Source organism: Coptis chinensis, unplaced genomic scaffold, assembly GCF_015680905.1.
Source record: "Coptis chinensis isolate HL-2020 unplaced genomic scaffold, ASM1568090v1 utg2490_pilon_pilon, whole genome shotgun sequence".
NCBI lineage: Eukaryota > Viridiplantae > Streptophyta > Magnoliopsida > Ranunculales > Ranunculaceae > Coptis > Coptis chinensis.
In genome coordinates this window covers 58,755-71,900 of record NW_028238129.1, presented here as the reverse complement: position 1 = coordinate 71,900, position 13,146 = coordinate 58,755, and the positions used below count along the sequence as shown (strand labels likewise).

Here is a 13,146-nt window from a genome sequence, read left to right as displayed (position 1 = left end):
CTACAGAGATTCAACTACCATGACAACTCTGGTTTTAAAGAATTTGTGTCTTGACTAACAGCAACCATGGTCCATGGAAGGCATAACCGGCTAAAATCGAGTACTCCAGTCCAAAAAGAAAACAACATACGCATATTATACAAATTATTATTTATTTATTTATTGGTCGGATACAAATTATTTTATTTCTACATATGTTCCTTTACATCTTCTTTTGCTTTGGATAGTCGACAGACCCTTGATTCTGTAGATGTAGGGCACTTTCAATCCCATTGATAGAATGATATTATGGTTGAAAACTGAAAGAATAGAAACCACGAGTTTCTTCTTTCAGTGTCGCAAGTCTTGGACCTGCCAAAGTGCCACAAAACTCTAAGCTGCAACAAGTTTTGTACATAGCCCAGATTACTCCACCTTCTCCGACAACTTCACACCATAAGCTTCCAATATATCCAGTGCTGCAATATCAGAATTAGTTTGCATTTGTAAGAGAAAGGGAAACTTGTGGAGTTGTGTACCTAAATTGGTAAATCACATACATGATGGAGACGTACCAAGTGAATCACCATCTTTTAAGTGAATCACCATCTTTTAAGTGAATCACCATCTTTTTAAGTATCTCTTTTACAGGTCTTACAGAACAACACAAATGACACCAAATTCCTTATGGGGAAGGAAATTCTACAGTACAAGCAAGAAAAGAGCACTCACCCGGTACATAGACTTCTGGTTCTAGAGGCCTTAAGACTCCTCTTGTCTGTATCTTGTTCTCCATTAAAAGCTGCAAAATACGAATAACATAATTGTCAGAAGTGAAATAGGTCGTGGCATGGAACAATATTGAAGAGACAGAGTAGTACAAGAGCTCCTATGGCTGCTGGAATCCCAACAGTGAGAGCCATGGCAGTGGTTGTTTTCCCATTCTCAGTCCTTCCAAATTCCAAGAGTGTAGCTTGATGGGTCTCTGTGGGCCGGCCATCCGGAAAATCCACCTCTACTTCATGATGCAAAAGCACCATATCCTAAGACATTCCACACCGTAAACAATTAGTGATATTATAAATAGAAGTGATACGAATTAAAGTAATATTGGTGTCGGTGATCCAAGCAGGGCTAGAGATGCAATGTTGTTTACATCTTTTACCTTGCCAGTCTTAGCCATTGCAGAAACAGATATTTAGTATCTTCAGAAGATGATCGAGTAAACTGATAAGTAGAAGCTAAGCCCCAGGGTATATTGAAGAAAGGAAAATTTAGTACCTGCTCTGAATCGGAGTAGGCTAATTTCTCTTGCATGCAGAGACAGATTACATCAAATGCACTGTGGCAGGATACAGGAATTTCTATCTTATCGTGAAGTCCCAAAAACCTAGTCCACCATGAATACCAGTTCCAGTGATCAAATGTCATCTAATATGACTTCAGAAAGATAAATTGTAAAGAAATCTGATGTTGGATGGAAAATTAAGTATACATAATACTTGTAAAATGCATACATGTTGTGATCAACCGAACGAACTTGAAATGCTCTCAATTCAATGAATAAACTTATACCAAACAGAAAAATCTTCAAAACAAGTTCACACGTACTTGATCGTTCTGACTGTCTTCTCTGCAGTAGCTCTTTTTTTGCAAATTTCAAGGCTAATTAGCGTTTCCACCATTTCCTTCTCGTCTCCTACTGTTTTTGTCTTAATCTTTAGAAGTTCATCCAGGAAGGCACCAAAGGTGGGCCTGTTCCCTTCTTTAAGCATAGGATGGACTTCGGCATCAAAGAATCCAATTGTTGCTAGACTTCCCATTATTTCCCCAAATCCTAAACAAAAATTGTCCATAAAAAATGCATCAGAGCACATCTCACGAGGCAGGCCTGGATGAATCAATCCAACACTTACAGGCACGAGAACTGTTCTCTTAAAGTAATAGTAATAAAAAAATAAAAGAAAATATTAACACAAAAAAAACTAATTGAAAACAAACAAAAGGAACTATCTCTTTCACACGATCATTTCCTAGATGAATAATTTGTTTTTGAAGCCTTGTTCTAATAACAAATTATATACCTTCATAGCGTAAAGTTCCTCGGAATATAGTCGACGCTTCACTTGCAATTCCATATAAATCACCGTAAACTAATGAATCACGATTTGGGAGACACTCCAAAGCAAAAGCTGGAAGATCAGGAATCCGAAATCTTGAGGCTGAGTCGTATAGTTTGTCCCCTGCGAGTTTGTGTCATTGCTCTAAACATTAGAGAGGGGGGAGATATATACCCTCCCGATAGAATTTAACCATAAACTTCTAGAAGATTATGCATGGCAGACGAAATTCTTTCCAAGATATGAAGAGAACTTACCGTCAACATGTACAATATCTCCAAGAGACTTGTATGTTGCTGGATTGCGCCCTGCTCGAATAGCTCCTGCAGGGTTCCAACTAAAATATCGAAATTTGTATTAATGAGCAACTCTCCCCATAATTTCATAAATTTCGATAGCCACGAGTAACTTCCTTCATAGTTTAATGAAATTCCACTGGCGCATATGTGAGGTAAATAATATGATAAAGTGATAAACCAAACAAACAAAATATTGGTAGGAGCAGAACTATCTTAACATTGTAATAAGGTTATATGATTTTCAGAATCCTTGTAGTCGGCTCTCATTTTCTATTGGAATTCATCACTCCTAGGAAAGAATAAGAAAATAGGGTGATAAAGCATTTGCCATATGACTGCAGGTACACAAATGTGATCCATGCGTGTTTTACATTAGAATCTCTCCACTTCAATCTACTCAGACACAAAGTGGATGTGAAATGAAGAAGATAACACTAAAAAAGACACAGCAAAGATCTACGTTATTTTCCTACATGAGCTGTGTCCTTGTAGATATTGACCACTTCTCTAAGAGCATAGCCAAAAACTAAAAAGGATAATACGAGATGAATTTATCTTCATAGATTAATATACATTCTGAAATTTGTATCCCAGTTCTTCCTCTGGTCAATTCAATTCCAATGTATTTGACTAAAGCAAAGATCAACTTTAGCCTTTAGCAATTTTACTCCTCGAAACTGTGAATATTTTATACGTAGATATGTGCAATCTATGCTTATAGGATTGTTTTCAACTTTTAGTTCACTTCCTTCCTGTGAAACATCTAAAGACTTGTTAATAAAAGTAAAATGTAATCATTCTCACCAAAACTTCCAGTGCAGAAAATGCTCATATGTTTATCTTGAAAAGTCTAGGCAAGACATATGTCCCTCTTTGAGGCTAAAGAGATACCTGAACTTATATGCAAGTGGGTTTTATTCCCTTTTGGAGTGGGAGAGATACCTGAACTTATATGCAAGTGGGTTGTTTGCAGCACTTGGTGACGGAAGTCCACCACAATATGAAGTGAACGACCTTATTTTCCCCCCTCTGACATGTGCTTGGTTGATCATATTCATTGCCATCATATGATCTGTGGGATTTAAAGATAGTGATCACAGTCAAAGAATTCAAATTGAGAAACATTTTCACATGAAGCTTTTTCTATATATAAGCAGTCTTTAAGTAAAACCTACAGTCAATAGAAACGGTAAGGGGAAAAAAGAAGTACAAATAGAACAAATAAGATATATGTACTCTTAAGCAACGAAGTTTAACAACAGTGAGTCACCTTAACTATTCATAACATCAAAACCACATTTAGTGGGGATCTATTTAGGTAGTTGTTATCTGTTGGTATTGATACTTTCACTTGGAGAAGTAAGAAGAACCTGTTGCTAAATGCTATGCAGTCTAGTGCTCAGGCCACTTAGAGGTATGAATCATCATTCGTGCAAGGCACTTTTGGATGAGATTGACACACTTGAGGCTTTTTGCAATTTTATATAGACAACTTACAACCAGCTGCCATCAACATTATTCATCATCTGTTTTAAAATGGTCATTCAAAGCATATAGCAATAAAATACTACTTTGTTCTTGAAAAGCTCTGAGGCTTGCCAACTCTGTATTCCATTTGCAATGTAATGAGTTATCGAATTTCCTGACAAGGGATTAGAAAGGAATATCTAGGCTATCTTACGAGAAAGAGTTTAGTAAACAAAAGACAAAAATATCCACAGATGAGGTATTCAAAATACAGATAATTTTTTTTTAAAGATGTTATTAGTCAGCCTTCTCAAGCAACTCAAGTTGCAAATCACGATTTGAATACTACAAAAAATTCAGAAATAGTTATGGAAAATAACCTATTCCTGGATCCAAACCCATTTCACCAAGTATTGTAACACCAGCGCTTTTGGCCTTTTCATCTAGTTTTGACATTGAAGCATCCACATAGCTGGCAGTGACAAGATTCTTTTTGAGCTACAGTGGGAAGAAGAGTAACCAAAACAACGTTGTTATCAACATATGTATAACAAGATATCTGATTTCATTGTAGGAATTGTTCAAAGCGGAAATTCATTCAGAAAGCTTAAAAGAAAAGTACCTTAATACATGTATCAGCTATAGTAATGTGACAACTAGGCGGCAATAAACTAATAACAACCTCAGCCTGTAACAAATCAAAAAAATATAGTGAAAAATGGTAACATCAAAACCACTATTTAGGAAAGAAAAAAGTCAAAAAATTAACACAAAGTTATAGGAGATCCAGAAGAAACTACACACCCTGGGATTTAAGCTTTATTTACTTAAATCCTTTATATTACAGTGATCACAATAACTGTCTTTAATGTCTGTTGAATAGTTTTATTGATTCAAAACATGTGATTGAAGGAACTTACCTGTGAGATATACCAAGAAAGGCTTCCTTCATCCGTTATATCCAGCTGTATTGCAGTTGCATTTGGAATACCTTCAATAGTCTAGACAACAAACATTACCTTCAGAAACAGATGAATCATGTAATGGATAAATTGCTTAAATTAGCATGTTCTCTCAGGGCATTCATCCCTTGGACATGAGGAGACGTAGTGATGAAAAAAAAGTAAAATAAAATTTGTAAAGTAAGTCCTCAACGAGAATTGACAAGTACCTCTTCTGCATCCTTTAGATAGAGAGATGCCACAATAACTTGAATATCTTTAGGTTCTTCAACATCATCGCCTAATAATGTTTTACTCATCTTGTTCCCAGTTGATGCTAAGAATTCAGCAGCTGGTCGGCATACTCGGCCTGCACCCAGAATCAGAACAGCAGGTCTAATCTTCAAGTTGTCCTCGTTTTCTCCCACATTCTCAGAGGCCTTACCCAGCCTCAAAGATAATTTTTTTGTACTTGTGTTAAAAACCTCAGAATCTTCACTCGGATTTGCAATAGATGTTAGAGAATCAATGATTTGATCTAAAACTGCACTATCATCGGCCCCAACCTGTCAAGAAAAATTACAGTCATAATCTCATACATTTTCCAAATTCAATATGTTGTCTATAGCTCACATTGCATTTTGTGAACAATAACTAGAGTTTTAATTTCTAAACATCAAAAGATCATGTAAACAAGTGGAAATCCAGCTTTTTGCATGGGTGCGGCAATATTGGTGGCGTGTTGACTGACCCGAGAATTGGTCGAGTGGTGGATTGCACCATCTTCTTCCATGTGCAGCTGCAATGATCTTTCTAAGACAATTAAAAAGTGGATTAAATGGGGCTTTTAATGAGCAATGTGGACTTTGGGCCTTTTTGTAATGGGTTATATTCAAGATTGTACACGCCATTTTTGTAATATATATCTGCTTACTGTTGGCAGCTTGGTAAATGTAGAAGAATTTTATTCATGCATTAGAGATGTATGACCAACCAATTTACACATGCAAAGCCTATTTCCAAAAAAGAAGAAAAGGGTGTATCGAGTCGATGTGAACTTACTTCAAGTTCTGAATATGGGTTATATTCAAGAAAAGAGCCACCAGCAGCTAAATGCCTCATTTATTAGAAACTGGTCGAACAAATGACCACTCAAAGAAACCTGTCAATTTAAATTAGATTATCAGTCTGCAGGACTTGACCAACCACTATCAGAAAATAGTCTAGCATGTACAGGGCCCGCTCAACCATATAGCAAAGTTGGCAATATAATCTTGGTAAATTAGTGGAGAAATAAATAAAAAATTAAAACCAAAACCCACTATTGTTTTTCATTTAAACGTTTTATATTGCATAAAATCGAGATAAACTTGACAAATTGGAGAACTATAAAATCATGTTAAACACTTAAACTCCTTTCATAAACACTAGCAAAAATGGCACATCTCCATACTAATTCTCCATACTAATTAAAATTCTTCATCACCTATTTCCAAAAAGATTCTCTCTCTATATTAAAAATAAATCTATAGAAGTTATTGTGCGTTTGGATCATATGAAATAACGTAAACAAATCAATTAAAAAAAAAATAAAAAGATATAACAATTTTTTATTTGTTAAAGTTCTAACTAATTAAAGTTCTTTATCAATAATAAATAATTAAATATAACACCAACAATTCGATCTTACCTATATCATTTTTTTTTGTCTTCTATGGTTTTCCCTATATCTTTTTCTTTCTATATTTGTTTTATTTGGTGTAGAGCTCTTCTTTGTTAAATAAATCTATTAAAATTTCTTTGTGCTAAGACTATTCAAGAAAGAAAAAAGAAAAAGCCACCAGATCATATGAAATAATGTATACAAATCAATAAGATGTTGTGAGAGAAAAAAATTAAAAAGATGTAACAATTTTTATTTGTTAAAGTAGTGTTAAACACTTAAACTCCTTCTGACAAAAAAGAAAGACCAGCATAACTAAAGTTCTTCAATGTCCAATGCCTAACAAATAATTATATATATACTTGACAATTCAATCTTACCTATATCATATTTTTTTTTTTTACAAATTTCTACCATATTTGTTTTATTTGGTGTATAATTATTCTACAATTTGCAATTTTTTGTTAAATAAATCAATTTAAGTTCAAGTTTGTAAGACTATTCAAGAAAGTCTTGTGAGCATATATATATATATATATAACAATTTTTATTAGTATATATTAATCATAGAAGATTCCTTATTCGAACTTTGCTTAGGGCCCCCGATTATCTTGAGCATACCACAGAAACCGGGTGACAAACAAAATAAGAACATGGACTAACGATACCCATACCAAGACCCTCAAAAACACTATCAAAAATAGTCTATCATGAGATATCATGATGATGTTGATCGAGATTGATTAGATTTCCTTTCTATCCCCAACAAATTGCCACAACTTCTCAATCCCTAAATACAAAATTTGCTAAATGACCGGGACTATTACTTGACTTCGCTCAACCATCTCTTATCAAGGCAAAAATTCCAATTCTAACTCACACTCAAAAAAGTGATTATATTATAGACTATAGAAACTTTGAGATTTCAATTCAAATTTTCAATTTTTTTAACCTTTTCACTTTCCCACATTTTTTTTAGCCCAAAATTGTTATCTTCTAAATTTTTGTTATAAAAAAAATGTTTGTGGGGAGACTATTCAATGTTATGATCAATTTTACAATAATTGTTATCTTTTAAATTTTTGTTAAATAAACTAAGCATTCATATTAACGTAAACAAATCATATCGAATAAAATGTAAAATTTTATTGGAACAGGCCCCTCGAACAAATGTTTTCTACTATAAAAAAACAAACAAACACAAAAGAAACTTACGGATATATTGTGTTTCTTCTTTTTGGATTGCCCACTTGCACAATTTTCTGAAGAACTGCAAATTAGGAAGTAATATTTACAGGCAGAACAAATGAAGTGAAGGACTACATAATTGATCAAGGTCTAGGAGCTTCTAACCAACTAGTTATGAGCTTTTACAGAGTGATTAAGTAAAGTAGATTCATATCTTTCTAACTACTCATTTCATTCATTCTTGTTAAGCAGTGCTTAAAGGTAAATGAGCCTTCTGAACCAATATGTATGATCAAACAAGGAGAGAAAAGACCGAAATAATAACTTCATAATAACAAGAACGAACTATGCACAGTTCATTCACAGCAACAGTCTCAAAAGAGCCAGAAAATACACTAAACTAATTCAAATACACTAGTCTTAATTTGGACAAATAAAAGGACAAAAAAGAAAATTATGAGATTGAGTTTAAACTTGAAAGCTTACTCTGTATCAGAGCTTCGCATACGGGGGATATATTCGTACAAGGAAGTAAGTGCGCCTTTATGGGCTATGCAGGCTCTTACGAGATGGGATGGCAGTTCTGAAATATCTTTTGACGAAGCTAAATTACCAATAAACTGGGACAGGATATCTCCAAAATGTTGTGAAGCCTTCCATATTTGACAATTAAGATACAGGACAAGAAGAATAAGCAGACATTAGTAGACCCTAATATCCAACAGAGCTTGCATATCTGAAGTTAAAAATGAGTAATAACCACATGAGTACCTCCTTTGCAAACTCTGTTGGAAGAATGTCAACGGCTAGACATATTACACCCTTTCCCTCCATGTCGTAATGGTAAGAATCAGTCACATAATCATACCTAAAAACCACATCAGCAATCTTCCAATGAAAAATGAGTTGAGTGTTTAAAAATCAATGAAATAGAGTTCTGCTAGAAAAACAAGTCTCGCCTGGAACCTCGCAAGTAAACGAAACAATCCTATGGAAGATAAATGCATTTCAGGTTTCACCAATGTATAATGAGAAATTTAGTTTTACTATGCATATAAATTGAAATTTGCTAATTCTGATAATAATTATGATAAAAGAAAAGTCAAGGAGTAGATTTTTTAGATTCTCAGAAAGAAAATAAGGAGATTTTGTTTAGCTTGTAAGAATTGGTTCAAGAGGCACCAGACTTTTCAATATTATGTAACGACAGTCCCCATGTTAGCAACCATGCATATAAATGTATGACTTTCTACACATTGTGGTAACTAGAGAAATGAATGGCTTAGCTGTTTTCTGCAAGCATCAGTAGGATTGCCATAGAGAAAATGTATCAGAAAGCTTAGAGACATCGGAACAATTGAGAGAATACATGTTAAGAGATAACTTTTACCAATTACAAGGCTCAAGGGGTGATGCGGTTACTCAACATCAATACAATCATCAGCTGGGAGGATGTATATCTATGCACAACATGAAATACTCTTGCAGTTATCAACTAAGTATGACAGAACTGTACCTGAAGAAAGGGTTCTCTATTGGTGTGGATTGGTTAACAAACTCTATTGAGCCACCAATATCACAAGTTATGTCAGAAATTCCAACTAGCCGGCTTTCTTTTTTCATTAATTCTTGAAGCTGCTTAGTACTGATCAATCGAGGGAACCTTTTCTCCCAATACATGCAATTAACTGCCTCAATTACAATTGAAAATATTGTGTTATTTTTGTTATAGAAAATTATTCTTAAATGGAAAAATATTTTAGGAGTTTTATTTTTAGTGGTAGTACTATTTTTCAGAAAATTATTCTTAAACATTTTTTCAGCACATGAAATATTGAGAAATGTTCAAACCAATGATGTAGGTATAATCAATAAAATAAACAAAACTAAACCGAAAAAAAAAAAAAAAAAAAAAAAAACACCTCAAAAGCAGTATCTTAGTGTCTGAAAATCAACTATGAAAATGCTGTAGAAACAAGATGAAACAGAAAAATTCCCATGGAACAGTGATGCCGACTTTGCCTATTAATGTAAAAGTTACATATCCAATTGAGTATAAACGACCAGGAGGACAAGAGAGCAAGGACATAATAGCAATCACATATTTTATGTTAAAAAAACAAGCGGTAGTTGAAGTCTACTGCCAATCTCAATGAAGTAACTCAAGGGGCCAGTAAGTAACAATTAGCAGATGGTAGGTAAATTTGAACTAAATACATCAGACATTTCCTTCTTACCAATTACTGAAGCATACGGTGCTATTCGTTCATGAAAAATGGGGACGTAGTGCTCTGGATGTGCATAATAGTCAGCCTGCATGAGGAATAAATATTGAAATTCATGCTACAAGGATCAATGCATTTTGAGAAGACTAGTGAGTAGTACTGTGTCTAGTTAATATCATTAAATGATGAGACTAATTGCATTGCTTCTATATACTACTTAAAGAACTTGGAAAAGAAGCACATATATAGAACTTAACTGATGGCAGTGTCTTCAACCAATGAGAGCAAATAAAGGATCATGGAAGTAGTCGATCACACAGAGTAACAGTGCTCCATATATTTAAATCCTAGACTTAATATTCCAGTAAAAATGAGGGTTTGTTATCCCAAATGGCAGAATGTAAAAAAACACTCATATGTTTGGACTTGAGCGACGTAAAAGGAGCTGTCAACTTTTCTCCAGGACAGCTGAGTTGCAACCTTGTTGTTTTACTTACAATGAAATATTATATTCTATAAAATAATTCAAGGCTTAATTTGGGAGGTGACAATAGAGAAAATCATAAAAGCACCACACTGATTATGATACAATCTTCGTGGAAAATGATTAAGTCCCTTCTTTTGTCTTTTCAGTTTTGAATGCATATCTGGGATTCAGACAACAACATTCATATGGAGAAGAAGAATTGAAATGTGCTCATTTATAAAGAAAGAAAAATAACAATATAATGAATATCAACACATTTCAACTACAAAGAGGCAAGACCTAAATCCGAAATGATCTACCTTATCAAATTTCTTGGTAGGGTCCTTGGGTTCAACCATGTCCTGACAAGTCACAACACAACCATATACATGAAATACTCTCTTTGACATGCGTGTATGTTGACCAAGATCTCCACCCTGCATTGAAAATATACTCACGTCTGAAATAATATTTGTAATGGGCAGATGTTGACCATAGGTCTTCAAAGCATCCAAGGAAACAAAAACATATGAAGATCATATTGATTGATCTCAATGACGAGTCATGAAAGTACAGTTTACTCCATTGCAGATCATAACCAGCTATGTCTGGAATCCAACATATTCACCAACAATTAAACTATTTGCCCATAGATGATTTGCGATAACAATGGAACTCGATCACTCTCAATCCATTATAAATGATGATCATTCCATTTTTTATTTTCTTTTTTGATAGTTACAACTTTACTCCCTTGACCCCTTGAATATTATGTTCCCTGGTGAAGGTAGGAATTTAACCCGAGAGGCCCAACAAACATTCCAAGGCTTGACAAATGATGATCATTAATAAGAATGTAACATAATGAATGTTGGTATCATCCATATGCTTTATGTGGCTGAAAGAAATATTATACATGACTATCTTTATGGCTGACTGAGGTATTGAAATCTCTGGAAACAACGATGTAAATTCGACAATTTTCAAATATTCTTAACAAAAAAAGATGAAGCATTATCAACAAATTTCATCTAATGAATTCTATTCAATTAATATTCTATTACTTGCTATATACATTCATTTCCAACATTGACAATAACTGTGCAGAATCAGACACTTAAGAGCACAAAACAGATAAAAACAACAATAGGTGACATCGGTTACCTTTTCAAAAAGTCCTGGTAGTCGGCTTGGATCCACAAAAGAATGAGGGAGGAGCTTAAATATCTCTTGAGCACCCTGAGAAACTGCATTGATAATTAAAAATTGATATCCACGAGCATGCTTAATATATAATAATAACACTACAGGCAAAGAATTTAATTGCTGAAAATGAATAAAATCTGATGAAAAAAAGGCTGCCGGAATATTTAGAAACTAATAAACAACAAGAATGGAAGTCAAAATTTAAGTAGTATATCAATACCATTTCCTGATCCTGTGAATATAAAGACTAAAGGACAGATTCCAGATGGCAGTCCTAGCGTGGCTATCTCTTCAGCAACAGCAATCACTGCAGCTTTCGCGGAAGCCAGAGAAGGATACATATAAGATGCTCCCAGTGAGAGGAAAGGTGTTGAATATCCAAGACTTAGATAACCTGAAATTTAATAGTAGAAAAGATTCACGCTCTTATCATTCTAACATACAAGAGTTACACAACACAAGAATCTGTAAACATTAAGAAAACAGAGTTACTGAATGACCACCAATAGATTGTCGAGTGGACTATACTTTTAATAGTAATGTATATCGGTACGTTCTGCCACACATCAATACAAGAGTTTTTATTAAGATTAGAAGTATATACGGATTCATGAACCTTGAAGACTGTTCTTTGAGAATGCCTAATTCATGGGTCCATTCGACTATACAAAGAACAAAGCTGGTAAGGAATCCCCTATGTGTGGCTTCAAATGAATCTGGTGAGACTGATGAATTACTAAACAGCATTAACCCGAGGCAGAGTATTGAAAGTAGAAAAATGAAGATTTTAAAGAATGCAATATTAGGTGACGCAGACGGATAGAAAAAGAGAAGGTTTGGGCCTACGTTTTCCTAACCCATGTAAGAAGTCAATTAATCCAGCTCTACCAGCAAATTTTCCAAATGCAAGCAACCTCTTCCCATGGTCTCCAACAATAAGCTCATAGTCATACAAAGACGCCCTTTCATCTAGTATCTGCAGTTTACAGAATTTCATTTAAAAAAAAAAGAATGCAAGCATCTGTACTAGTGAATAAGCTAGGAGCTAGGTAGGTACCTTATCTAGCAAAGGCATGCTTTCTTTCTGCGCCTTGTGGGTGTGAGAGAAGAAAGTGTAAGCCCTCTCGGGAAGAATCATCTCTAACTGAAGCCAGATGAAAGAAAAAATTATATATATTACGTAGTGGATGACTATCTGTTGATGACAAATGAAGAATTGAAGTATGCACCTTTGGGTGTTTGATACCCAAAATAAGACCGCATTCTGATAGATCATGTGATAAATGACAGCCAACATCCTGATAAAGAGAGTCGTGATGGATGCGCTTAGTGGATGGCTGGACGATTATGCGTGTGACACCAGCTTTACCCCTTCCTCCGTGTAGAAGGCGAGCACAGTGTGAAGGGGTGAGAGGAGCTCTTCTTTCCCACTTGTTTCCAGACTCACATAGGATTCCAATAACTCCATTTCCAAACATTGCTGTATCCTCAAAACTATCAAATAATGTTCTATATCTCTAAATCAAATTGAGATCACAATAAGAAGAAGAATGGATCTCTATTATTATTGTATTTATATACGCGCGCTCCCT

At 34.5% G+C, this 13,146-nt stretch overlaps 1 protein-coding gene across 1 annotated transcript; it reads right to left on the bottom strand.

Moving 5' to 3' along the window:
- Positions 1-135: 135 nt before the first annotated feature.
- On the bottom strand, positions 136-13,089 carry LOC147473486 (lysine-ketoglutarate reductase/saccharopine dehydrogenase bifunctional enzyme). The gene is made up of 25 exons (XM_086587382.1): positions 12,784-13,089; positions 12,612-12,698; positions 12,401-12,530; positions 11,775-11,948; positions 11,513-11,595; positions 10,669-10,785; positions 9,895-9,970; positions 9,174-9,345; positions 8,429-8,525; positions 8,144-8,310; positions 7,685-7,739; positions 5,924-5,968; positions 5,869-5,880; positions 5,037-5,372; positions 4,786-4,866; positions 4,488-4,553; positions 4,246-4,363; positions 3,341-3,470; positions 2,357-2,436; positions 2,064-2,222; positions 1,591-1,816; positions 1,261-1,369; positions 861-1,022; positions 712-781; positions 136-458 (listed from the first exon to the last, which is right to left on the bottom strand). The coding sequence occupies exons 1-25, from the start codon at positions 13,030-13,032 to the stop codon at positions 406-408; spliced, it is 3,054 nt and encodes a 1,017-aa protein (XP_086443508.1). The 5' UTR covers positions 13,033-13,089; the 3' UTR covers positions 136-405.
- Positions 13,090-13,146: the final 57 nt, after the last annotated feature.